Source organism: Lynx canadensis, chromosome F1 (assembly GCF_007474595.2).
Source record: "Lynx canadensis isolate LIC74 chromosome F1, mLynCan4.pri.v2, whole genome shotgun sequence".
Classification (NCBI taxonomy): Eukaryota; Metazoa; Chordata; class Mammalia; order Carnivora; family Felidae; genus Lynx; species Lynx canadensis.
In genome coordinates, this window is record NC_044319.2 from 438,820 (window position 1) to 466,579 (window position 27,760).

Genomic DNA, 27,760 nt, shown 5'->3' on the forward strand with positions numbered 1-27,760 from the left:
TGACGGCCAAGTAGGGCACGGCCTCCGTCACCGCGGGGCAGGAGCAAAGCAGGAGACGGGTGTGCGTCGGCGTCCTCGTGTCGGGGAGCCTCTTCCGAAGGAGAATTCACCGCCCTCCAGTCGGGGTTCCTGCTGGAACCGGCGCATCTTAATGTTTTGAGGGGGGAAGAAATCCGAGGCGCGAGACAAAAAAGGAGACGGCGTGTCACAGTGTTTGCGCAGGAAGCCCAGGGGTCTGGGAGCTCGGGAGCGGGTTCTCTCCACGTCTCGCTCCCGCCACCGGGTCCCGCCTGCGTCCGAGGCTCCGCGGCATCACCGCACGTCTTAATTCTGCTTCCACACTCCGGTCACAGCGCTGCAGGGACAGAGCCCGTGTACCGCATTTCCGACTTCAAGGTTCTCTCCCATCAGTTTCGCCTTGGGTTTCTGGTGCTCTCCCACTCTCGTCTGTGAGCAAATGCTGGTGGCTAAGGAGTAGGTCCTGAATAGTCCGTTTGTGACAGCGGGAAGTAACGGTCGTGCTCCGTGCCAAGCTGTGCGCATGCCTGTGTGTGAGCGCGTGTGCACATGTGTGAGCGCGTGTGCGTGCACGTGCTTGTGTGAGCACATGTGCAAGTGCGTGCGTGTGCCAAGTGTGCGGGCATGTGTGCAAGCGTGTGTGAGTGTGCAGTGTGTGAGCGTGTGTGTGTCCACGTGCTTGTGTGAGCGCACGTGCAAGGGTGTGCATGTGTGTGAGCACGTGCACATGCACACATTGGGCATGGCTCTACATCACACACAGAAAATAAACAGCCACGTTTTCCACTAACAAGACCGCTTCTAAGGTCTGCACAGTGTTTCCTAGTGTTCTGGAAAAACAAACTGCCGTTCTGTGAACCAATCTGAGAACGGGCTTAGAAGCCGAGGGTGTGAAGACAGAAGAAAGGGGAGGCCAGGGGGTGGGCAGATGAGCAGAGCGTGAGCCGGGGGCTGAGAGGGCATGACCGCCAGGGGTTCCCGGGTGACCCTGCAGCAGCTCTATGAAGTGCAAAGCACTCTCTCCTGGGTTCGAATCCCGCTCAGCAGATGCACAGCATTTACGCGGCCTGGTCTGGGCCTAGGTTCCCGTGGCTTGTGAAACAGAAGCCGTAACCCTGTGCAGGCTTCTCCAAATGAGGGATGAGGCCTCCAACCCTGACGAGCAGTCAGGGTCATGCTCAGCTACGCTGCGGGCAGGGAGGTGATTACAGCCACAGCCCACGGGGCACCACCGTGGGGGCCACCCACGCGCTGCACACCTGACCTTAACAACCACTTTGCAAAGCAGGGGTCCCCGTGCAAGTAAGGAAATCCAGCTCAGAGGGGCGAAGTCACTCGCCCAAGGTCACCCAGCGAATAAACTGCCCTTAAGTGAGGCCACCCTGAAGCCACACTCCCTCCCGAGTTCTCAGTGGGATCTTGACTGAGTGGGGAAGTGGGGTGCAGACCAACCCAGGGCAGACGTACAGGCAGTGACCTATCTGCTGGGCTGTGTGCGGGCAGGTCGGAGGTTGAAAGAGGCAGAGGGACAGGAGGTGGGGAGCCCCCTGGGCTCAGGGGGCATGGTGGGTGCTGTGCGTTGGCCAGAGGGGACACTAGCCTGGGACAGGGCTATGGACAGAGTCTAGAGGAGGCCGGCCAGCTGGGGCCGGGACGCCTTAAGGAGAGTGAGCCCTTCCAAATCAGAAGCAGGCGGAGGGAAGGCCGAGGGCGTCTGCCTCTTCCTCAGCCAAGGGGAGAGCTTGGGGTGTGGGCCGGACTGTGACACTGAAGTCCTAATGCCGGCTACCCGTGAACGTGACCTCACTCGGAAACTGAGTGTGCGGCAGGTGAAATCAAGTTGAGACGAGGTCCTGCTGCTGGGGAGTTGGCCCTTAATCCATGGGGCTGGTGTCCCTGCAGGAGAGGCACAGAGGGGACACAGCCACGTGTGACAATGAGCAAGGGACGCGGTGGCCTCCCTGGAAGCCAGACCACGCAAGGAAGGACCCCAGAAGGAAAATGGCCCTGTGGACCCTTGGGTCCTGGGCTTCCAGCCCCCAGAACGGCGAGAAGATCTGATCCTGCTCTTGTAATTCACCCTGTATATGGTACCTTGTAGACAGCGGCTCCGGGCCAGGACACAAGCCTGGAGGCGAGGCTGAGCCCCTGGGTCCCCGGCGAAGCAGCCCACCGGACCCAGAGGGTTTCCTGGGTCAGCTGGACCCCGAGATTCCCTCACAGGGACAGTCAACCAGCCACGAGCGTCCCTGTGGGCAGGCTGAGACAGGCCGCAGCGGGCAGGGGGACAGTGACACAGACCTGAGGCCTGGGAGCCCTGGCGGACATCACCGTCATGCCTCTCCGGGCGGTGCCCACACAGCCAGGCTGGGGACGGTACAGGGTCGCCCGCGGTTAACCAAAGGGCTAGGGTCCCGAAATGTCAGGCGGAGGTGGAGTGAGATCCCACTCACGCTCCTCGCCCCGGCGGCCTACAGAATTCCACAGAATTCCCGGCGGCCGGGCTATCTACCATGCACCTTTCTTCCCAGTTCCACTCCCGGTATGAAAACACAGACGGACAAAGGCTCACTCGTGACCGCCTGCACGGGGGACTAGTTTAAGATCCACGTTCCGATTTAACCGCCTTCTCAGCTACAGTTGGGGCGATGGTCCTACCTTCCCGACACCTGCACCTGTCACATCCCTTCCCGCGAGCGGAAGAGACGTTGGGAACCGCGTTCGGTTCCAGCCATCAGAACGAGCTGGCCGGCACATGCCGAGTCCTGCGGTGTTTTCAGGGGCCACAGAAGGGGAGCTGTCACTCTGATGGAAATCCAGGCACAATTCATCTCTTTGTAAAAACAAAACCAAGAACAACAAAAACGCTTCCTCCTGCACCGAGAGAGGAAATGGTTATGAACACAGGAATCACGGTTTCAGGTTCTCCAAAACGAACAATTCGAGACACCAAAACAGGCGTGGAAACGTGTGCAAGGCTTACCTGCCTGTCACGCAAATGTCTAGTTCCTGTGGGAAAGAGGCAATTCTGGAGACCACCTGTGAAGACAGGCGGGGGTGGGGGCCGGAGCCGGGGAAGAGTGACCCCAAGCCACCCCGCTGAACGCTCCCGGTGACGTCCCGCCTGGAAGTGGCCGGGACTGACCCGAGGGACCTGTCCCTGTCTGTGGTGCACCTGATTGACTGCAAGAGGCTATATGACCATGGAGTACAAGTCGCCTGACTTCCCAGAGAGGAAGGAAAGACAGAAATTCTGCCCGGAGCAGCGACGGAGAGGATACTGTGGAGTTTAGGGACAAACAGCAGGATTTTCCCACTTGTCCCGGCCACCTAGTTTCCGAGCACGACAAAGTTGCTCCCGAGGCATGAGCTCGTGGCTCAAACCACGGGCCATCACTGTGCTACCGCTCAGTTCCACATCCCTTCAGTGACCAACACCTGAACACAAGATGAAAACCTCGGCTGGCTCATCCCTGAGCTTTTCAAAACCAAGAGGAGGCTGGAGGGCAGAGCAAGACGCCGTTGGTGGGAGCCACGGACGGCGAAAGAGAGAGACTGGTCCCCACTCACATCCTAACAACACACCGGGCCTGGGTCGCGAGATCTCCCGTGTCCTGGAAGTGGTGGGGGTCAGGCCAGCTCAGCAGAGCGAGCCCCGGGGGACGCTTGTGTGTGGGGTTCCCACCGTGGACACGTGGCCTTGCTGCAGAGAGCTGGCCTCCGGTCACAGCCTCACACGGGCTTCATCAGACCCACAGCGCCGGCTGACCCGGCACTCACCCTCGTCCCGGGCCCTGCATCTGACCACTTCCCACGCAGACGTGACATCGCGCGGCCCCAGGGCCCCAGGCCCACCACACCCGGTGCCGCCGCCCTGGGGCCAGGATGCCTGCGGGTAGGGCCGAGGGGCGCAGGGCTGGAGTCTAGGGGACCCCCTCTCTGGAGAGGAGTCTGCAGGGGCGGGGGGGGGGGTGGCCCTCGTTCCCTGACTTGGTGGGAGAAACCAGTCCAGAGCTGGCCAGCTCCCATCCTCCGCCAGTCCCTCTGCCTTTGGTGGAAATCCCTCCATTTGAAAGGGGTGGGGAACCAAGGAAGCCTGGGGGGCTGGTGGCCACGTGTGTCCACGGAGGGAACAGGCAGCAAGGCGCCCAGACAGGGCTGCGAGGGCTCCGGCCGCCAACAGGGACCTGGACAGGACGAGGAAGCTCGCGGCCACCAGCCCGTGAAGTAACAGCAGGGGGCCTGAGGGCCCCTTTCTGCTCAAGAGACAGGAGCAAGGCCTTTTGGTTTCTGGGGACAGAAAGATCGGTGTTTCTGGATTCCATACAGGAAAAAAGAGGATTAGAAGGATGAAGTTTCTCGATGCCAGAGCACAGCCAGCTCTCGAGCACGCGAGATGGGGGTGGGGAGGGCTACGGTGGCAAAATTGCCGCGAGAGGCAGAGACACGTGAGCGCAGCGATGGCGGGAGATGCCGGTGTCCTGCGATCGTGCCGCGGCGGCGCGGAGCCCTGCGTGGGGACGGTGTGCGGTCGCCTTCCCTCGCGCGTGAACAACGCATTAGGAAGTCTGCCCCGTCTAACACGAACCCCGCCGGGTCGCGTATAGGCGGCGCCAGCAGAGCTCACAGCCAGGCGCGCGCCCGGGGGGACAGGGCGCGTTCTCGGCCCCAAGCCGCCTCTGCGCCGTTTCCCAGGGGCTCCCGGCCAACGTCACTAACACGGGAGAGGGCGGGGCCCAGGCCAGGACACACGCCTGTCCTCACAGAGCACTGACGGCTGTCTCGCTTCCGAGAATAAGATCTAATCTTAGCTGGGCTCCTCACTAGGGCTCGAAATCAGCCGTTTCGCGCAGACCAGAAGGCTGGGGGCCTGAGGAGGCGGGAGTTTGCATGTGACCCGCAGGCCATTTCACTCCCCGGTCTCCAGGTCCTCAGAGGCTGAGCTACAGGAACGGCTTTCGTGCTTCACGCTGACAGCTCACCCTCCGGTGGAAACACAGGATGTAAACACGTAAAACAGAGTGCCGGTGGGAGTTCAGGAACAGCTAGCTCCAGCCTCCCTGCTCCTCGGGGAGCCCCGCCTCTGGGCCTCAGGGCCTCCAGGCAGAGGTTCAGGGCCCTCTGACCAGGTAGTCCTGGCCCCGGTAAACCTTTTACATTAGGGAGGGAGGGTGCGGGCGGATAAACAGAGAGCCTCCCTCCGTCTTCCCGGAATAAGAGCCCCAGGGCTACACCCAGTTAGGAAGAGGGCATTCGTTACTCTTCGTGTTCTGTTGATTCAATCTCATACTGAACCCTGAGCGGCAGGGTCGGACGCACATCTGCAGGGGGCTTGAGAGCCCAGGCCCGGCCGAGGTGGGGGCTCCGGTGGGTGCGGGTGGCCAGGTGGTCACTGCTCTTCCCACCGAAGGCAGGTGCATGTCCGGCCCGGGAAGGAGGAGATAGGAAGGAACGCCCACGTTGTCCCCCTGCATTTGCAGCGCGGCTCGGGCCCATCACAGAGCGCGTCCTCCCTCCTCGATAAGAGAACGTCGTACGTAGTACGTCGTACGTGACACGTGACAGAAAGCCCGGTGCCCCGAGCACCAGGGGGCGGGGAAGCCGGCACGAGGCGCAGAAGGGGCACCGCCAGGGGAGCTCCGGCCGCCCCGCAGGGCCTGCTCCTTCCGCAAAGGGGCGAGCAGCAGGGCCCAGAGCCGTTCCGAGGCTACAGGAGGTGCCTGGTGCACGACCACCCTGCGCAGCCACGGCTCCCTCCGCGGGGATGGGGCCCTGGTCCTGTGGGCGGTTGCCAGGGCTTCTCCTCGTGCCCCCTCCCCTCTGCAGCCTCTCTGGGAGCAGAGCGTTCTGGGCAGGAGCAGAGTCGCGGATGTGGCTCCGGGAGGAGCGGGGGGCCCGCATCGAAAAGATGGACCCGCGGAGCCAGGCTTAGAACCCAGACCCTGGCTTCCAGCAGGTGCGTTGGGCCCCGGGAGCCGGGAAGAGCTGCAGGCTCACGCCCTCAGGAGCAGGCAACCTTGGGAGAGGGTACACGCCATCCGAGCCTCAGTTTCCTCATCTGCCAGATGGCAGCACATGTATCGTGACACTCGTCAGGGTGAGGCGCCTCGGGGGGGGGGGGGCCTGGGGCGGTGTCCAGGCCCGTGGAATAAATCAAAGGGAGGTTCCGCCGGTGGCCGTTCACCGTGTCGTCCCCATGCTGCTCCTAGGAAGGCCAAGTCTGAGTTTTCCCTGTTGGAGAGGGCGGGTGAAGAGGGGGCACAGAGAGGCAGGGAGGGGGTGGGCGCGGGTGCAGACCCAGGGGCTGGCACGCCCTCCCAGGCGGGGACACACCCAGTCAACCAGTCGGTCGCTACTGCTTCATTTCTGCCAAGGAGGCGCAGGGGGGCGTGGGGAGGGGCAGAAAGGGAGGCGGGTGTCTAAGGAATTCCAGACGGATGGTCCAAACTCAGCGCCAGGAAATCCCGCTGGGGGCTCGGTCCCGCCAAGTTACTTAGAAGCCGGTGCCGGAGAGTTTCCGGTTAACCCAGGGATCCGATTCTTCAGTGTCTTTCCGGGGACCCAGGGCAGGAAGGCCGTGGAGACGCCCCTCCCCCTGGCTGGCTGGTGTGGTGACCCGGAGGATCCCGCCTGGTTTGGGGCGGGCCCAGCGACACGTGACCTCACAGCCAAGAGAGCGCATGGCACCTTCACAAGGACTCCTGGGGTGCTCCAGCGCTCCTCCTTTAAGACGGGACGGCGCTGGCACGGGGTGGGCGCCCTTGGGTGCATCCTGGACCCCGAGGGGCTCCGGCGGGTCGCATCGAGGAGCCCACACTCCCTGCTGCGTGTCTGCTGTTCCCGGCACAGGGTCGCCTCGGCGGTGCCACTGCGCGAGGCCCAGGTTCCTGCAGGGAAATCGCACTGGGGGCTCTGGGACCCCCCAGGTCCTGACTCCGCTCCACCGTAGCCAGACCTTCACATCCACACTGGCTCTCGGTTTTGATCCTAAATTGGAACCCTTCCAGTTATCTCACATTTGGCCAAACAGGGTTTTTCAGGTTCTTATTTTTTGCTCTTTCTCTTGCAGAAGGACGTGGACCTGAACGGACCCCTGGGCGCTGGCAGGTTCTCAGGAAATCGAGTGCTGCGTTCCTGTAATTTGAGGCTGAAACCGTGGGTTAAACCTGCATCCCTGAGCCTGTGCGCTGTCAAGTGAGCAGAAGGGAAAAATCACTTCGGGCAATTTGAGTGGTGGGACTGGTCGGATTTAGAAACAAACTTTCCCATGTTCAGCTGCTAATGGGGTCAGCTTTGCTTGTTCCGCGGGGGAAATGCCAGCCCGGCACCTGTTGAGAAGTTCTGCACTGGCAAAGCCACGGCCCGAGTCACCGCAAATGGCACCTTCGTGCCCGCGGATCCTGGGGTGATTTAGTCCCTGTTTGGGAAAAGCAAACACAGGCACGACCCCCGGGGCCAGGCTCCCCACCTTCCCGGATGCCCCTGCTCCCCGCCTTCTTCTTCTTCCTCACCGAGGTCCCAGTGACACACAGTATTACATTACCTGTGCAACACACTGATTTGACATTTGCAAACACAGCGAAATGGCCACCGCAGCAAGTCTGGTGACCCGCGTCACCACACACCGTTAATACAACATCGCCGGGTATGTTCCCCACGCTGTTTATAACTGGGAGTTTGTATTTCCTGACCCCTCCCCCCCTTGCACCCACCGCACCCCTACCAGCCACCAAATATGTTCTCTCAATCTAGGAGTCTGGGTTTTGTTTTGTTTTTTAGATTCCACACGAGAGTGAAAGCATGCAGTATTTGTCTGACATTTTAACATAAAACTCGTCCCTGCCACTGCAAATGGCAAGGTCTGATTGCTGGTTTTATGGCTGAGTAATATTCCATTGTGCATAAAAACCACATCTTTCTTACCCATTCATCTACTGATGGACAATTAGGTTGTTTCTACTTCTTGGCTACTGTAAATAATGTTCCAGTAAACACTGGGGTGCACGTATCCCTCTGAATTCGTGTTCTTGTGTTCCTTGGGTAAATACCCAGAAGTGGAATTGCTGGGTCATAGGGTAGACCTATTTCTAATTTTTTTGAGGAAACTCCATACTGTTCTCCACGGTGGCTGCACCAGTCTGCATTCCCACCAACAGTGCCACGAGGGTTCCCCTCTCTCCGCATCCTCGCCGACACCTGTTGTTTCTTGTGTTGTTGGTTCTGGCCATCCTGACAGGTGTGAGGCGACATCTCATCATGGTTTTGATTTGTATTTCCCTGATGAGAAGTGACGCTGAGCATCTTTTCATGGGTCTGTTTGCCATCTGGATGTCTTCTTTGGGAAAATACCTGTTCAGACCTTTTACCCATTTTTAACTCAATGGTTTGGGCGTGTTTGTTGTTATTGAGTTGCATGAGTTCTTTATATATTCTGGATATTAACCTCTCATCGGTCATATGATTAGCAAACATCTTCTCCCATTCAGTAGGCTACCTCTTCATTTTCTCGGTGGTTTCCTTCATGGCAGCATTGTATTTTGATGTAATCCCGCCTGCTTAGTTTTGCTTTGGTTTCCTTTATCTTTGGAGTCAGGGCCAAGAAAACCTCACTGAGGCAGGTGTCAAGGAGCTTACCACCTCTGTTTTCTTCTAGGATTTTTATGGTTTCAGACCTCACACTCAGGTCTTTAATCCATGTTGAGTTTATTTTTGTATATGATGTAAGAAAGTGGTCCAGTTTCATTCTTTTGCATGTAGCTGTCAGGTTCTCCCAGCGCCATTTGTTGAAGAGATTTTCTTTTCCCCGTCGTGTATTCTTGCCTTCTTTGTCGTAAGGTAATTGACCATATAATTGTGGGTTTATTTCTGGGATCTCTATTCTGTTCTATCCATCTACATGTCTATTTTTGTGCCAGGACCACACTGCTCTAACTGCTACAGCTTTGTAATACAGTTTGAAATCAGGGAGTGGGATACCTTTGGCTTTACTCTTCTTTTTCAAGACTCTTTTGGCTATCTAGGGTCTTTTGTGGTTCCACACAAATTTTAGGATGATTTGTTCTATTTCTGTGAAGGAACGCCATTGGAATTTTGACAGCTTTGAATCCGTAGATTGCCTTGGCTAGCATGGACACTGTAACAAATCTGTTCTTCTAGCCCATGAGTATGGAATGTCTTTCCATTTGTTCGTGTCACCTTCAGTTTCTTTCATTAAAGCCTTACAGTTTTCAGTGTACCAGCCTTTCACCTCCTTGGTTAGATTTACTCCTACGTATTTTACTCTTCTTTCATTTCTAATTTTACAGAAAGGCAGACCGCCGCATGCAGCGCCTCACTTGAACGCGTTGAGTCTTGGAAGCTTGACTGCCCTACACTCTCCCACAAATGGACTTTGAGAGCTTGTTGGAGGTCCTAGGAGGTGAACACAGCCACTTGTATGCCTTTGACCGTCCTCCTCTATTGGGGAAGGTCGTCCGCTTCTACTAAGTGTGCAGCTTCGGGAGGGACGCGTGTGGAGAGCTGAGGGAGGAAGGGGACACCTGCCCAGCCAGCCAGACCAGCCAAATCAACCTTGGTGATCAATGGGTGACAAATGTCATAGCCAGATCACCCTCTCATCCTATTTGATTCTTTCTGATGTGATTGTAAATGACGCTGTTTTCTTGATTTCTCTGACGGTTTGCTATTCGTGTATAGAAAAGCAGCAGATATTTGTATATTAATGTTGTGTCCAGCAATTTCTACTAAGTTCATTTATTCTAACAGTTTTTTTGGTGGAGTCTTCAGAGTTTTCTATATATAGTGTCATGTCATCTACACATAGTAGCAGTTTTACTTTTTCTTTATGTGCCTTTATTTTTTTTCCTTGCCTAATTGCTCTGACTAGCACTTCCAGTACTATGTTCAATAAAAGAGGGAGAAGGGGCATCCTTGTCTTGTCCCTGACGTTAGAGGAAAAGTTTTCAGCTTTTCATTGTTGAGTATATTAGCTCTGAGTTTGTCATATTATGACTTTCATTACCTTGAGGTACATTCCTTCTACACACACTCTGTGGACAGTTTTTATCACAAAAGGATGTTGAATATTGACAAATGCTTTTCCTGCATCTATTGAAATGACCGCGTGATTTTTACCTTCTGTTTTGTTAATGTGGCGTATCATGATGACTGACTTACAAATGTTGACCACTCTTGCATCCCTGGAATAAATCCCACTTGATCATTGTATGTGATCTTCTAAATATATTGTTGAATTCATTTTGCTAATACCTTGTTGATGATTTTTACATGACTGTTCATGGGGATACTGGCTTATGATTTTCTTGTGTTGTCATTATCTGGTTTTAGTATCAGGGTAATGCTGGCCTTGTAAAATGACTTTGGAAGCATTTTCTCCTCTTCAGTGTTTTGGAAGAGTTTGAGAAGGATTGCCATTAAATCTTTGAATGTTTGGTAGAATTCACCACTGAAACTAACTGGTACTGGACTTTGGTTTCTTGGGAGGTTTTTGATTACTGACTCAACCTTCTTACTAGTAATCAGTCTATTCAGATTTTCTTCATGATTCAGTCTGGGAAGATCGTAAGTTTCTAGGAATTTATCCATTTTTTTCTATGTTGTCCAATTTTGTTGGTATAGAATTGTTCTAGTAGCCCCTTTTATCCTCTGTATTTGTGTGCTGTTGGCTGTAATTCTCCTCTTTCATTTCTGATTTTATTTGAGGCCTTTCTCCTTTTTACTGGTGAATCCGGCTAAAAGTTTGTCAATTTTGTTTATTTTTTCAAAAAACTAGCTCTTAGTTTCATTGATCTTTCTATTATCATTTGAGTCTCTATTTCATTTATTTCCTTCCTGATCTTTATTATATCCTTCTTTCTGCTAACTTTGGGTTTTGCTGGTTCTTCTTCTAGTTCCTTTAGGTGTAAATTGTTTATTTGAGATTTCTCTGGTGTCTTGAGGTAGGCTTGTATTGTTATGAACTTTTCCCTTAAAACCATTGTTGCTGTATCCTGTAGATTTCATTATGTCACATTTCTTTTTTTCTTTTGTGTCTACGTATTTTTTTTTTACTTCTCCTTTGATTTCTTCTATGACCCAGCACATGTTCAGTAACATGTTATTTAATCTCCACGTATTTGTTTTCCCAGTTTTTCTTCTTGTAATTGATTTCTAGTTTTATACCATTGTGGTCAGAAAAGATACTTGATAGGATGTCAGTCTTCTTGTGTTTATTACGACTTGCTTTTTGGCTTAACACGTGATGTGTCCTGGACACAGAATTCCACGTGTACTTGAGAAGAATGTGTATTCTGCTGGTTTGGGGTGGAGTACCGTGTATACGTCTGTTAAGCCCATCTGGTATCATGTGTCATTTGAGGTTGATGTTTCCTGATTGATTTTCTGTGTGATGATCTGTCCATTGATGTAAGCGGGTGTTAAAGTCCCTTGGTATCACTGTATTGCTATAAATCTCTTCTTGTAGGTCTGCTAATATTTGCTTTAACTACTTAGGGGCTCCTATGTTGGGTACATATGTATTTGTGAATGCTGTACCTTCTTGGTGGATTGACACCTGTATCATCATATAGTGTCGTTCGTTGTCTTTTATTATAACCTTCGTTTTAAAGCCTCGCGTCTATTTTTCAACGGTGGAGCGACACTGTGGTTCAAGACTATGATTTCAGGCGCTTTGTCCCCTGCCCCCAGCACAGCTACAGGGAACGCGTGCTCCAGGACCTTCTGCTCTCAGTGCGGCAAGTGTCCTGACCTTGGACACATGACCTGGGCCTTCAGCGAAGCTGCTGGAGCTTCTCCTTCCGAAATGTGAGCCCCTCATGAGGCCAGGCATCCATCCTGGGGTCACGGACACCTTGGGGCGGCCATCGGAGCTGGGGAAGCCTGACCTCACCAGGTGCCCTCCAGCCGAGTGAGGCCAAGAAGCACCATGAGGCAGAAGAGCCCGGACCCAGGGGTGGAGGGTCTGGACAGGTCAGGTTGTCCTTCAAGGTGTCAGACCTGGTCTGTGACAGGAGACACTACCCTGGTGGGCTCTCCACCGTGACGGGGAGACGGCGGGTCCTGGGGACAACAGCGAGCGGCCTCCATCTGGCCTCACGTGCCCTGCAGCTAGGATTCCCACAGGACGAACAACGACATAGGAGTCCCTTCCTATGTGTTTTTTCAAAATTTTTTCACTCTTTACAAAACGGCTATAAAAACATCCCGTTGTTCCCCTGTTGGACGTAAAGCAATCAGAATTTAATCGGATAAAGTGCCCTGGTGATTAGGAACATGAGCTCTGAGGTGACAGAGACCCATGTCTGAGTCCCAGCTCGCCCACTTACTGGTGGCGTGAACTGGTGAGTTTCTGGAACTTTACAAGCCTAGGTCTGCCCATCGGCGAAGTGGGTTAAAACAGCACCTGTCCCACTAGGAAGACTGAGTTACTGTGTCCAACACTGTGACACATAGTAAGCTCTCAAAATTAATGCAAGTTGCTGTGGTTCAGGATTTCTGTCACTGGGATTCGTCTTATCTGCAAACACCAGAGCAGCGAGAACAGTCACAACGTACGAGCAGAAAAGCTCGGTACTCTGTTCACACAGCCATGTCCAGACCGGCCTACGTATCTAAATTCTGAGCACAGTGATAACGGCGGCCACTTGGAGGACCACTCACCGACTGCGAACTCGTTACCACGTGGAGCCTCGCAGTCTCGGGAGGAACATAACCATCTGCCCCATTTGGCAGGTGCGGAAATGGGGACGGACGAGCCAAGTGACCCACCCTGGGGCAAAGCGATGAAGGGGGAGACCCAGGACGGGAGCCCGCCCGGAGGGTCTGATGGCGGTCCACTCCCTTGCTCAGTGTGCCACCTGCCTCTTGGCCCTCTGTGTGACCCCTTCTCCTGGCCCTTGGCAGGTTTGGAAAAGCTGGGGCTGGGGGAGCTGCAGGACAGGCACACGGACAGCCAACGGGCTGGGGGTCACGGTGAGCCCGGAAAGCGCCACGGCACAGCCGTCCAGACCCGGGCACTCGGGGGCCAGATCGCCCCATATTTAGAAGCCGCTGAGAGCTTCCTGCTTCCCCAGCACCGTGCACAGATTTCCACTAGGCCATCAAGAAAAATCAGATTGTGAGCTCGGAAAGATGGACACTGAGGGGGAAACAGTGGCACATGCAAGGGGCAGAGCCCTTCAGGACGGTTCGCCGACCACACACGCCCAGTGACTATGTTGTACAAATAGGGCCCTGCCCCCCACAAACACGGCACACGATCCCGGCGGAGCTGAAGAAACACCGACGCCGGGGCCCCGCTGGATAACCTGTCGTAAAGTCGCACTTGTTACTTTGACCCATCGTTTAATTCAGCCCCGTTTCTATCAAGTCTTGAGACAAAAAGCCTTCAGGCTGCACCGTGGCTCTGGGTCCAGGACCGTGGCTCTGGGGTCTCCAGCTGGTTAGCCGTGCAAGGTCCCGCACCTGGGTCTGGCAGGTGTTTTACGGCACCGTGCGGGGGAATAAAGGTGATCTAAACGCACACGACAAAACTCCAGGAAGGACTCGGCATTTGCGACGCAGGCGGCCCCCTGGGCCACGGCCCTCGCTGGCGGGGGCCGCGGCCCACCTCCCCGTTCAGACCTCCAAGTTTGCCGTACCTGTTCACACCGTGTTCTCCAGGCTCCACAAAAACAAGCGTTCAAAGTTTCAAAACGGAGCTGATCAGAACGCGACCGACTTGAAGAGGTGTGAAAACCGGCATTTTGAACTGACGGGATCCCGCCAACGACTCCCTCCACCGAGTCTCTGTTTCTGGTTGTCTGCGCAGGGAGACGCTTCCGGACCTCAGAGTCCCCTCTCCTGGACCCAGGCTCACCTCAGCCTGCAGTCCAGATGGGGGGGGGGGACACAGGACGCCCCACCCTGAGGTTAGGGTCGCCGGTTTAACGAGTGAGAACACCGCACACTGGGTTATATCAACTTCAAATTTAACAAAGTAATTTTCCACCATGAGTTAAGGGCACGTTCAGGGCACGTTCACAGTAAGAAATAGTTTGCCGTTGGGGCGCCTGGAGGGCTCAGTCAGTTGAGCGTCCGACTTCAGCTCAGTCAGGATCTCACGGTGCGTGGGTTCGAGCCCCGGGTTGGGCTCTGTGCTGACAGCTCAGAGCCTGGAGGCTGCTTCGGATTCTTGTCTCCCTCTCTCTCTGCTGCTCCCCTGCTCTGCTCTGTCTCTCTCTCTCTCTTTCTCAAAAATAAATACACATTAAAAACATTTTTTTAAGAAATCATTTGCTGTTTATCTAAAACTCAGATTTAACTGTGCACCCACATCTCTTCTGACATGTCCCCTGGAGGTTGACCCCGGGGGATTTGGGACGGGTGGGCAGTGGGGGCTGGGCTCTGAGGACACCCCTGCCGCTGGTGGTCCGGCAGCCCCTCTCCCCGCCTCCCTGCCGACGCTCCACCCCACCTCCCCTACTCCAAGTCCAAATCCCTGGGGGAGGCGCTTCCCGGAACCCCCAGCCTCTTCCCGCGCTGCACGCACACCCTGGAGAGAACGCCGTGTTGTCGTGTCTTGCTTCCCACGAGAGGCCACACGAGCTGTGGACGGGCTCCTGGTGGAGCTCTCGTTGTCTTCTCCCCACCGGGCTCAGACGCCCGGAAGAAAACTGGTGTTTGTCTGATCATAATTTCAAGACCCGCATTAAAGCCAGGGCCGAGCCAGCACGCCCACCTTTCCTGGCGGAAGTCTGTACGGCTCTACCCCCCAGACACGGGCCTGATCCTGTCACTGGGCACCCCGTCCCCTCACTGATCAGTGCCCCTTCGTGAACCACACTCTAGAATCATCACAGACATTTAGGGAGGCCACGGAGGAAGGAGCTCTTGGTTTCAGGCTTCCAAGTGTGTGTGCTCCCAGCAAAGCATTTACAGCTAAGCCGTAAGATGCTCGGAAATAGGAAGAAACATCGACACGACGATAAAATGAGGAGTGAGATTAACGATGCCGTAATACAATCTGTTTTCATTTAGTGCAGAGAAAATTAATTTTTGAAGACATTTCATTTAACTCTGCAATATTTTGCAGTTTAACCTTTGATGCTTGAAACTTTTCTTTTTTATTCCTTTTAAGCCTAGGACGGGCAGGGGAGGTTTTACAACGGTTTTACAAAGGTTTTACAACGGTTCTAAGTCCTGCTTCTCAGCCGATAGCCAGGCTCGCTGCCTCAGCTCGGGCCCCGTGTACTCAGGAAACAGAACACCGTGACCGTAACGCTCAGCTCTCCTAGCGACACGTCCGCTTCAATAACCCAAGATCCAGCCGCGAAACAGGGAGACACGTTACCTTCCAGAGCGAGGCACCGGGGCGGGCTGGACGACCAGATGAGGTTGTGCAAGCATTCAAGATACTCCGACCCCTCCAGCTTAAAGCCAGGAAAGCAGTGATAGGAGATGACGGTCCCCACGGGGAAGGAGGTCTGGAACTCGGAGATGTTCACGTAGCCGTTAGAGGAGGAGAGAGGTCTCAGGCAGCCTGTGAGGGGACAGAAGGGGACAGTCTGGCTTGATCGCCTCTGTGCACCTTCAGATCCGCCCCCGCCCCGGTGGATTCACTCGCTGGAAGCGTGACCTGGCCTCTGGGGACTGAGCGCCTTGGCCAGACCCCTTCATCTGCTCCACTATCCCATTCGTGACTCGGATGTTAGGTTTTACAGCTGCACACGGCGGGTGGGGGGGTGGGGGTGGGGGGAGCTGCGGGGCCCTGGCGGGGGGTCGTAGCCCCGACTGCACCTGAGAATCACCCGAGGAACTTTTGACAAACACCAACGCCCGGTCCCGTGCCCCGGGTCCACAGGCAGCCTGGACACTCTCCAAGTAAGCCGAATGTGCCGCCGGGCTGAGAACCACCGTGGAGGGACCGACACCCTCACGGTTTCAACGGTGGGGGGGCGGGGTTGGGGGGGCCTGGGGGGTTGGAGAAGGCTATCGTGCAAACCCCCTGCTGCTGTGCGGATTACAGAGTGGGTGCCCGCCTGACCCGGTGTGATTCCGCCCAAAGACCCAGCTGTGTTTTATGTGCAGTGGGTAAGGGACCCCGTGGCTCTCAGCCTTGAGAATGACCCGGACAGAGGGCGTCGCAGAGCAGACTGCTGGGTCCTCCCCTGAGCCTCTGGTTCGGGTCTGTGTGGAGCCCAAGGACGGACACTAAGGCTCCGGGTGCTGGTGCAGCTGTGGGGCCCTCTCGGAGGCCCAGTTCTGCGTGCTTTCCGAGTGCAAGCGGGGCTGGGTCCAGCACTGACACAGGAGCCCGTGCAGCCCAGGGGACACTTCCAGTGGGATCTGTGCAGCCCAGTGGGGCGTTCCCAGCACACAGACCCACCCGGTGTGGCATCCGCTGCAACCATGGGACCTCTTGCTGCCTTCAGTGGTTCCACTGGCGGGAATAATGGCCCTGCCGAGCCGTGCTCTTCCTGGGGAGAACTAACTGTGTGTGAAATAAATAACGTATAATGGAAATCCCTCCTTTCCCTTCCAATCACCGAGTACAAATTACATCACACCCCCCGCAGCAGGTGACCTGGCCCTCCTTCTGGCCGGCTGTGTTACGTATCAGAAGCATCAGAGGGCTTTGTCTTCGGGAAACTGCTTTGGTCAGCAAACCGGCAGGTGATGTCCGTGTACGAGGGTGAGACCAGGGTGCGGCCAGAGAGGCCCCCCCAGCATGCAGAACTTCGGGAGACACTGACTCTGGGCGGACCCCACACGGCCGTGTGCTGGAGCCACAGAGATCTGCGGACCCAAGAGACCACCCCCCGCACCAGCCAACACTCGGGGTGGACCGTATCTGAGACGCAGCCACATCACCCCTCTCCACGGCCTTCGATGATTTAACGACGGAGCTGAACGTGGACGGTGTTCGTAACAAAAGTGAAATGGGGGGGGGCAGGGGGAGGCTGGGGGTCAGGAACGAACAGAATCAGTAACTGAGAAAACAGAACACGGGTATCGGCACAAACACGTGATGCATCAGAACCGAGCAAGTTCAGAGGCGCTGACACAGGGGACCCTGGCCTCCTGCCGGGGAAGAGTGTAGTTCTGAGCCGCCCACACAGGTAAACTGGCTTCCGCCAAGGAGCAACCAGCTGGCCCACGGCCCACAGCGGGCATCACGCGCTGCTCTCCAATACCCGAAGTTCCCCCGGAAAAGGGGCCTTGGGACAGGGCTCCCTGACTGCCCAAAAGCAGACAGAAGGGGTTATGACTCAAGCAGTAAATCAAAGAAAGAAAGAGATGCTGTGTGCCTGGGGACAGCCCGTCCCATCCTAAACACAGCAGTAGAAACCAGACTTTGAGTCAGTAATGTGATTCCTACCTGCACCTCTAGACAATAGAGTGGCTCCTCCTTGGGCTTCAGCCCCCCGGTTCTACAGTGAAAGCCTCAGGGTTATGTCATTCTAAGGGCCAATTATATTCCCCCCAGGGCTCTGAGGAGTCAGGCTGCCTCGGCAGGGCACAGACAGGGCCCCAGTGGAGTGGAGGGGAGGGGAGGGGAGGGCAGGGGTCCCATTGTGGGGGGCACAGGCGGGGGCTCCAGTGGAGGGGAGGGGAGGGGTCCCACTGGGGGGGCGGTACAGGCAGCGGCTCCAGTGGAGAGGAGGGGAGGGCAGGGGTCCCATGGCGGGGGGACAGGCAGGGGCTCCAGTGAAGGGCCGGCGGGTGCAGACCAGGCCACTGGAGGAATGAGGCTGGCCTGCAGGGCTGACTGATGAAGCACCAGTCTCCAGCCCGGTGGGTCTGCTCCCTCCTGCCGCGCTGAGACCTGAGTGTGGGGCGGTGGACGGAGGGGCTGGGCGAGCATGGGGAGAGCCGCACCTGAGCCCCTGACAAGGACCCTGCCATTGGGCATTTAAAAAAAATAACTGTGACCAAAAGAGCTGGTGAAGGGGCACGTGGTCCTCACGTGGTGTGAAAGGGAACCTTTAGAAAGTGGGGGAGCAGCCGCGGGGTGAGGGGAGTTTCCGCGGAGACCCGCCGTGTGGTGGGGTGCGCGTCCCCTGTCCTCCAGTCCTGCGCCCGTGTTCTCCTGAGGGGCCCCGACTCCAGCCCCCACGGAAGGAAACCACTTATCTGCAACCACGGCTCGCAGAGCGTCAGAGCCCGCCAGCCGGACTCCCACGCGCGGGGCCCACGTTGGTCGTCACTGGACCCGGCCCGCCCTCCCCCCAAATGATGAATTATGCACGGGCCTCTCGGGCCCTCGGTCCAGGTCACATGTCAAAAAATAAAATCAGAACTGATGTGAATGGGGGGACTTATTTTCACAAACAGGGTCGACGTCGGCCCAGGCAGATTTTAAAAGTGCAGGGAATACTCACTGTGCGGTTTGGATAAATCTGAATTTGATTATTTTTCTGATCCTTGTGCATTATAAAAAGCGATCGCATTATGAAGATCCTCTGTAATCTTACAGAGGCCTCTGTGAGATTAGCCATAAGTATGTTCTCACCACCACTGAAATGAGTGTAAATACTGTTTTCATTGAATATACAATAATTCATCACTGAGCTCGCGCCCGGCCGCCAGCCTCCTATCTCCTGAACAATGAGGTATTTCCGCGAATGCTTTTGCAGGGAGGGTGCGGGGACTCCGATCCCAGTGCAGGGGGTGCGGGCCGAGCGCGGTCCCCGCGACCTGTTAGGGACACGTGCTCTGCACCCACCTTGACAGAGGGGCAGATTGTCCCAAGTCCCATCATCGCGACACAGCGAAACCATGTTGTGGAGGTCGGGGTAACGGATCTTGAACCCTTCGTGACAGGTGACGATCAGCTTATCTCCGTGTCTGTAGGTCTTGTTACGGATCTCAGCATCCTCCACCTGAGGGACGCGGCAATCTGCAATTGCGTGAACAGGACACGTTATCAACCTGACTCACACCGCTCGTGGCTCCCAGCTTCACTCCTCTTCCCAGACCCGGCCTCAGGCTCCACTCGGGGCTCAGGTGTGCCCGCGAGCAACACAGCCTGCTTCTCAGGGACACAGGAGGGGCACGGGAGAGGACACAGGGAGGGGCACGGGAGGGCATGAGAGGGACACAGGGTGGGACACAGGGAGGGGCACGGGAGGGGCACGGGAGGGGCACGGGAGGGACACGGGGAGGGACATAGGAAGGGGGATCCGGCCACGAAAGCAACTTCATCTCCTGCCTGTGACACTCGATATCACACAGTGAGCTCTCGGTGATTGTGGAAATGAGTGAAGAAACACAAGAGTTGGGGGTTCACGCCGCCACCCACGTGGTGGTCCCCCCACGGCCCGCAGCCTCGGCTTGTGGGGCACAGAAGATACGCCTGGTGGAAAAGAGGGGCCGAGGCAGGACTGCACCTGCTAGGACTTCCCACGGACCTTCCCCGCACGTGCGGCTGCCAGCACTGCCTCCCAAGGGGGCAGCCGGAGCGGTGCGGAGGTCGGGAGGGGACGGGCCTCCCGAACGAGGGCCCGAGGAACAAGGAGTGCACACAGCAGATGATCAAGAGACAAAATAAAGCGAGTGACATCTAACCCTGGGCCTCCAGCGCCGTCTCCTCCCAGCTCGGCGCACAGCCGCCAGCCGGGCCGTGCCTCCGACTCGCATGCGCCCGAGCGAGGGGTTTATCCCACTGTTAAGAGTCAGGAGGCCCTGCCTTACGGGGGGTTGCGCTCCAAGCTTCGGAATTTGTTATGATGGTTCTTATTAGACCCCCACACGGCTGGAACAGCGTCAACAGAAACCCGGACCTTCCAGGCCCGCGAAGCTCCGAACTGTCAGCTCTGAGGCCTGAGGTGGCGGAAGGCGGCCCAGAGCTTCGGTGTGGGGCTGGGTGCACAGGGAGCACCAGGAATCTGACCGCAGAAGGTCAGCGCTGGAGAGCCTTGGCCGAGAAGGGCCAGAGGCTCCGAGGGCCGGGGGGTTCCAAAGACGGGGGTTCGAGGGCCCAGGGTTCCGAGGGACGGCCGCCAAAGTCAAGGCTCACCAGCCGGCTCTGCCCTCCTCTCGAGAGCAGGGACTGTGCCACCGGCTTCCTCCCACGTCCACTCTGCTCTTCCAGACTCCCCACACGTCCAGCAGAGAAGAAACGCCCTGGGAAACAGGACCCTGAAGCCCCTGGGGTCCCGCCCACCAGGCCTTCCCTGGGCCTGGGGATCTCAGCAGAGGCCATCTGGCTGGAAACGCTGTCCTGCCTGCAATCTGACCTCTTGGCTTTGAGCTTTGGATGGTGGCAAGGGGTTTCAGCTGCTCACGTTTAACCAACAGTCTCCCACCAGAACAGCCGAGTCCCCTGGAATCAGTGCCGGAAGAACCCTGGCCGGCGTCACGCAGTCAGAACACTGCTGCCTTCTTAATGGAAAACGTGCATCAGTCTTCAGTATCACGATGCAGGAATCATTCACAGCAGATACAAACACATTCATCAAGGCACCCGCCTATAAAACCTCGCCGTAAATCGACCCCGCGGCAGGAATCTACGTGACGGAACAGCCATTTCCACGACTGACTTGGAATTTGTGCTCAGCAGGCAGCCAGCTGCAAGGAGTAAAGTCCGCGGGCACCGAGGGCACGCGGACACTGGCCGAGCGGGGACAGGAGCCTCACGGTTTCTTGGCGAGGTGGTCGGTAACACAGAGGGCTCTGAACTCCCAACTACAGGCCCGTGTCCACAGGCAGGGGCCGGGGCACAGACAGGGCATGTGACACACAGGTCACAGGGAACCACAGCCTCCCAGCCTCTGCTCAGAGAGGGGTCACCATGGGGCATGGTGGAGGACTGACTGCTGGGGGACAGGGGCGCCCACCGACCGGAGGGCTGGAGGCTGCAGTCTGAGCTCCCGTAAGCAGGGCTGTGCTGGGACAAAGGACAGAAGTGAAACAGACAAGCTGTAATAAACCCTAAACCACACCTCGACAGGAGCGAATGGCACACAGAGCCATCCTGAATTTTTACCCACAGTGTCTGGTGCCCAGCATCCCCGCTGAAGAAGTGCGTGTGCCCCAACCAGCCAACTGTACCCGTAAATGGCTACGGACAGTATTTCTGTGGAAACAGATAAGCCAGGATCTTTAGTCTCTGAAAATAATGTAATCTTCATCAGTGCTGGTTTCAAATGGAAAAAGCACAGGTTTTCTATAGCACAAATGCATCCAGCAGGCAGCAAGGATTTGTAAAAGCCGCTATAAAAACACCACTGCCAAGGACTGCGAACACAGGTCCATCAGTATTGATTCTGTCGTGCAGAATGGGGTCAACGATCAAACCTTCCGTAGACAGCGCTCAAATGGACACTTCGGGGACGTAACCGAGAGATTATCAAAGTCTTCCCTCCCAGAAATCAACTTCACCCGCCTGCCGTCACCGAGAGGGAGTCCTGCTTTGGGGCAAAGGATTTAGTACCGTAAGCAGATGAAGGAGGGGATATTAAGGCGGTGTTTCGCATTTATACCGAAGAACAGGTTAACTGGTCCTAAAGAAGTTAGCACCCGGGGGTCCTAAAGCAGAAAAGGAAAAAAGTCTTAAGAATGCGCACCACACGCTAGACTTACTCCCTTTTTCAGTGTTAGTTCCGTGTGAAAACTGATTTGATTCCCTAAAACGCCAACTTCAGACACCAATGCTCGCCAAAAAGTGCTTCCGGGAACTGAGTTGGTAGCACGCCCTCGAGATCCCCAGTTCACGGCCGCGCAGCACAGCCTCTGGGAGTCCTGCTGTGCAGGGCTCTGGGTTTGTTTACACCGGCATCTGTACCGTTTATTTACTCGCCCATCTGTCCCATCCGCTGGCTCGCTCACGCACTCAGTAGCGGGCTGCTGAGTCCCGCTCCGGGTGCCGGGCACAGAGAGACAGTCGGGAACAGCACCTCGTGGCAGCTGTGTGCAGAGCGACTGCTAACAAACGAGCAGATGTGTGAGCTAGAGCGCGACGGGCACGATGGTGGCTCTGACGAGCAGGAGCCAAGGTCACACAGACACTGACCAAGGGCCTCCCGGGTTTGGGAAGACAGGACGGGCGCCCTGAGGGGATGACATCTGTTAAGTACAGCCCAGCGGCAAGAAGGACTCAGTTGTGCGGATCCGGGAGACGGAGGTTTTGGGCCCAGGGAACAGCCGGGTGTCAGCGTGTCTGAAACACAGGCAGGCCAGACCACACGGCACCTTGCAGATCAGGCCAGGGATCTGGGGTTGGCTTCGTGCGACGTGCAGCTCCCAGAGCTTCTGAAGCACAGCTGTTGGCCGCACACCGAGGGATCACCCGACCCAAAGAGAGGCTCGGTCTTTGCCCTCGGGTCCCGGGTCATGACCTCCCTAGTGCCCTCCCTGAGCCGAGCGTGTCCACCGGGAGCCTCTCGGCCACAGCAGACGCTCTGTGCTGACGGTGTGACTGAGGCTGGGGAGCCTGGGTCCCTGTGGATCCACTCGGCCTCTGGGGAGCTGGAGGCCGAGCCCCGTGAGCGGTCAACCAAGCCTGCGTGGCCGAGCCCCAGGGACAACACTGGGCACCGAGGCTCAGGTGAGCTTCCCTGGTGTTAGCATTCACGCATGTTGTCACACGACACCGCGGGGAGAAACGGGCACCGTCCACGCCACGCCACCGCCACGGGACAGCCGGGGAACAGCCGCCAGAGGTGAGGTCAAGAGCATTCGCAGCAGCACGGCGGCACTGCCCTTGGTGTCCACGTCGGCAAGCAGATGGTCCTCCGCCGGCCACACGCTGCGCCACCTGCCCGTGTCGCTCACGTCACGTGGTCTCCCCACGTGGGCATCTCGTCGTCACTGTCCTCACAGAAGAAGGTGAAGGCAGGACAGTGAGACGTTTAGAGACAGAGACCACGTTCACATACTGTTATTATGGTGTGGTGTTATAATTATTCTATTTTTTTAAACGTTTATTTATTTTTGAGACAGAGAGAGACAGAGGGTGAGCGGGGGAGGGGCAGAGAGAGAGGGAGATACAGAATCAGAAGCAGGCCCCGGGCTCTGAGCCATCAGACAGAGCCCGACGCGGGGCTCGAACTCACGGACCGCGAGATCGTGACCTGAGCCGAAGTCGGACGCTCAACCGACTGAGCCACCCAGGCGCCCCGCATAATTATTCCATTTTATAATTAATTATTATTGTTTATCTCCACCTGTATCTAATTTATAAGTTACACTTTACCATAGGTGTGTACGTGTAGGAAAAAACACAGTGACGCAGCGTTTGGTACCATCCACAGTTTCAGGTGTCCATTGGGGTCTTGGAATACGTCCTCCACGGATAAGGGCGGACAACTTACTTGTAACAGACCCAGTGAGAAAAATCCTGAAGGCCCATCAACATCAGAATGTTCAAATTCTGGTCTATTTGTAACAGAACACCCTGCAAATGGACCAACCACAGCTGCACGGAAAATAGCATAATTTCACAACCAAGTAGAAAAGTCTAACGTAAAATACCTAATGTGTAATTCCACGTACGTGAATTCAAAAATAAGGCAAAAGTGGGGCGCCTGGGTGGCGCAGTCGGTTAAGCGTCCGACTTCAGCCAGGTCACGATCTCGCGGTCCGTGAGTTCGAGCCCCGCGTCGGGCTCTGGGCTGATGGCTCAGAGCCTGGAGCCTGTTTCCGGTTCTGTGTCTCCCTCTCTCTCTGCCCCTCCCCCGTTCATGCTCTGTCTCTCTCTGTCCCAAAAATAAATAAACGTTGAAAAAAAAAAAATTTTTAAAAAAAAATAAGGCAAAAGTAAATCAAGTGGTGCCGTGTCTGGGAATGCGCACGCCTGGGCTGAGTGATGACCAGGACACGAGCTCCTGACCCAGGAGAGGGGCAGCCTAGGGGGGCCGGGGGGCTGTCCACTGTGTGCTAGTTCTGTGGGCTGTGGGGTTTCGTGTGCTTTCCTGTAAAGGTTATGTTCTATGAGTTTACATAAACAACTACGCAATCCAGAGAGAACAAGAAGTTCGCTGGGAATGAGTGCCCCCAGCTGAACCGGGGCCTCCGGCCGGGCAAGCAGGGAGTGCTGGCAGAACTTGGGGACAACTGACTGACTAGGGTGGCATCTGGATTTCCAAACCCATGAACCCTCACCATCTCCCAAAGGCAGAGGTTGCCCCGCCCAGAACACAGACCTGCTTTTCTCTCGATCGACAGTCTCAACCGTTTCATGGGTGAAGGAACTTGACGTCTCTTCCCACCTTCTGGAATGTCGCCTTCACTCTCAGCGGCGACGAGGTGACAGAAAACACCTGTTTCCCAGAGCTGAGCTCGCAGGGACGTGAAAGCAGATGGTCCCCATACCCTCTACCCACCGGCTGCGCCTGGAGTGTCTCCTGAGAACCTGCTGAGTCCAGACGCCTGGGGCACCGCGCGGGGCAGAGGCGCTCCCCGCAGGCCCCCAGGGCAGTGCCGTGAACCCCGGCGAAGGCGGCATCAGCACAGCCTCCCCGCGTGGGTTCCGCACCGGAGGCCCAGGTGGGTCCCCAGCACACGTGGGCTCGGGTGGGACTATGGACGTGGCCCAGCCCTGGAGCCAGGAGAATCAGTCCCCCTGCGGTGGGTGTGGAAGGACGCGGGTGGGAAGCACTCCATTCTTCACAAGCAGCCAACCTAATCTGGGTAGTTTCACCTTCGAGCCTGTGAAAACCTGCTTTCTGGGGAATCCACACCATCTGCCTGGTGCTGGGGGCTCCTGACAATCATGCGCCCTTTGTACTCGGTCTGACCGGGGTATCTGTGTGAGCAGAGGGACACTGACACTCCCACAAGCCCACCTCCACGGCCCTTGCTCAGACCGGGCAGGACCCCGGCGCCCCTGGGACACGGGGACGCTTCGGGCAGCTGGTAAGGGCTGTGCTGCTGAGCGAACCTGTCTGTGGTGTCCAGCCGTCACCCTGTAGGGATGATAACGGTCATTTAGGTCACTCATCCCCTCTGTGTCTCCCCACCGTGACCTTATTTGCTCTGGATTTGTTTTTGCTCTCACGTCATGACCACGTTAAGTTGAAATCTTTTTAAGAAAGTAAACCAGGGGCGCCTGGGTGGCGCAGTTGGTTAAGCGTCCGACTTCAGCCGGGTCACGATCTCGCGGTCCGTGAGTTCGAGCCCCGCGTCAGGCTCTGGGCTGACGGCTCAGAGCCTGGAGCCTGTTTCCGATTCTGTGTCTCCCTCTCTCTCTGCCCCTCCCCCGTTCATGCTCTGTCTCTCTCTGTCCCAAAAATAAATAAACGTTGGAAAAAAAAAATTAAAAAAAAAAAAAAAAAGAAAGTAAACCAAACTCACACTGAAGCCACAAGAAGACGGGGGAGGGGAGGGGAGGGGATGGGGACAGCACAAATGAGAAGGGACGGTGCTCCTGGGGATGGGGGTCCTGGGGGCGGGGACGGGGGTCCCCGGGGCGGGGACGGGCACCACTCTGCTTTCCCGCCTGAGGAGACGGCAGTGAGGACGCAGCAACCCGGGGACAAGCAGGTGCCCGTCCCTGTGGACACAGCTGCTGTCGGATGCCCACGCCCAAAGCAACGAGACATTTCCGGTGATGGAAGATACACACGTGGAGAAAAGGACTGTAAATAAACATTCTTAGAGCGTCTCTGTCTTGGTGAAGCCCCTGGGGCCGGGGGACATTCACCCTGACCCAGGGGTGACCGCAGAAGGTGACCCAGAAGGAGCGGGACGCGCTGCTGTTGAACAACGGCTGTGCCCCTGCGTTCAAGGGCACGGGGCTTACCCGCCACCCTCACCGGCCACGAGTGAGGCCGCACCCGCTCACTTAAAATTCCTAACGTGATGATACTATGTAAACGCACTCTGCACTTGCCCCTGGGAGGCTCGGGGAACCTTGTACCAAACTGTTTGTCTTTTACAGGAGCCCCGGTCAGGCCTCCAGGCGCCGAAGCCCCTTAGCGAGAACTTACACATAATGCTTGCTGCAGGGATGGCCTGTCCCCCATTCGGTCTGCGGGGAGGGGACACGTGGAGACCCGTGCTCCAGGCCACGTCGGCCACAACCGGAAGATGAGGACAGTGGAGGTGGAAAATGCTGGCGGCAAGTGGGATCCAGCCCCGTGAGCTCCCATCTTCGCCGCCCACAACAACTGACAGCCTCCTGGAGGACGTTCCGGATCCCGCTCTTTCTCAGGCTCCCCGGGGGCTGTGCGGGAAGAGCACTGAACGAGGAGTCCGGACGCTGGTCCCAGCCCCAGTGTGTCTGCCACGTGACCCGTACTCCCGGGCTGTGGTGTCTCTGTCCGCAAATGCCAGCACGGGCGCTCTCTGACCGTACGAGTTCATCTCCCAGGATCTGCCTCACACCAGAGAACGCCGGGTCCTCCCCCCGGGAAAACACTCTGGCACGTCCCGGCGTGTGTGGGCCTCGAGCTGTTTTTAGGAGTTTAAAAAAATATGCAGAGAGCTGCTCTCACTCCTAACCTTCCAAGTCCGGAGGCCTGAAGATGTATTCGTAGCCAGTTCTTGAGACGAGGAGCCCACGGCACACACTTTGGGAACCGGGGGCCTGAACGAACAGACACGACGCCTCCCCCAAGGGGCGTGGGTCTGGGGTCACCCGCTCCCGCCTCCCCTGGAGGTCATCACCTCGGGGGGCAACGCCTGGATCTGAATCCCGCTCCTGGACTCGCTTCCTGGGAGGCCCCTCTCACCTGCGCTTTCTCGTCTGGAAAGTAAGGTCGTTAACACCTGCTTCGTGGGGCTGGGTGGGAACCTCAGGAGGCAGTGCACGGTCCCCGGTGCACACGCCGACCCTCCTTAAAACACAGCGCTCTTGGTGGGGAAGGGACGCCCAGGTAACGCACAGACATCCAGGTAATGAGCAGGCGCCCAGGTAATAGGTAACGCGCAGGCGCCCAGGTGAGGGGCAGACGCCCAGGTGTGCACTGGGGGTGGCCGGGTGTGTGCACCTGAGTAACGGGCGTGGGGCAGGTTCCGGTGCTGATAAAAAGCACACCAAGCCAATAGGAAAAACGGGAGGGTTTACACGTGCTTTCCAGGGGGTGAATGAGTCAGAATGGCTTCAGCCAAACGCACCTAGAGCCGAAATGTCAGGAAAAGCCACACAAAGACCCAGAAACCCGAAGTTGCTCAGCGTGAGTACTCTCAGCAAACGCCCACCTGAGGGATGCAAACCTTACCCAGACGGCCTAAGGCTGCGGGGGCCCCGCAGACGAGCAGACAAAGCGCACTGGGAGCCCGGCCAGCGTGCAGAGCGTGGGCCCGGGCCTCCCGCCTACGAGGGCCACGGGGCTCCCCTCCCCCCTGGCCATTCCAGGAGTCGTACTCATGGCCAGAAAGGCCCTGGGGGTCTCCGGACAGGGGCGGCACTTTCGGGGCACGTGCACGTGCAGCTCGAACAACGCTTTGTCCCCCACGCACCCCCCGCTCCTCCTGGGGCAGAAGGAACCACCCGGCCGGCCACAGGCAGGGTCCCCCCCACGGTCCGGGTCACAGCGCCTCTGCTGGCCGCACCCTTGTCGGAAGGCGCCCCAGAGGTGCAGTCTGGGAACCTGCTCGGGACGAGCCCCGTGTGAATCTGTCTGAGACCTGTGACGCCCCATTTGCCGGACGCCCATCTGGTTTGCTCACTGTGCGTCTGCCTGAGACCGACGTCGGCGTGACCGTGACCATCCACGGAGCCGCTATGGGGACAAGAGAACCGTGTCCGGCCGCACGCAGATCACAGCTCCTTTAGCATCTAAACCCCGCTGCGTAAACA

At 56.8% G+C, this 27,760-nt stretch overlaps 1 protein-coding gene across 6 annotated transcripts in view; it reads right to left on the reverse strand.

Moving 5' to 3' along the window:
* The window catches only part of SUSD4 (sushi domain containing 4), a 92,142-nt gene that overhangs the window by 16,344 nt on the left and 48,038 nt on the right, over positions 1 to 27,760 (reverse strand). For 3 of the 6 annotated variants that reach the window (XM_030303199.1, XM_030303195.1, XM_032591808.1), the window contains 4 exons: positions 18,743 to 18,916; positions 16,403 to 16,507; positions 16,144 to 16,203; positions 15,368 to 15,556 (listed from right to left, as the gene is read on the reverse strand). In XM_030303199.1, coding sequence (XP_030159059.1) covers positions 15,368 to 15,556; positions 16,144 to 16,203; positions 16,403 to 16,507; positions 18,743 to 18,916 — 528 coding nt within the window. The remainder of the gene's footprint in view (positions 1 to 15,367; positions 15,557 to 16,143; positions 16,204 to 16,402; positions 16,508 to 18,742; positions 18,917 to 27,760) is intronic. The other 3 variants (XM_032591807.1, XM_030303198.1, XM_032591809.1) reach the window with 3 other exon arrangements.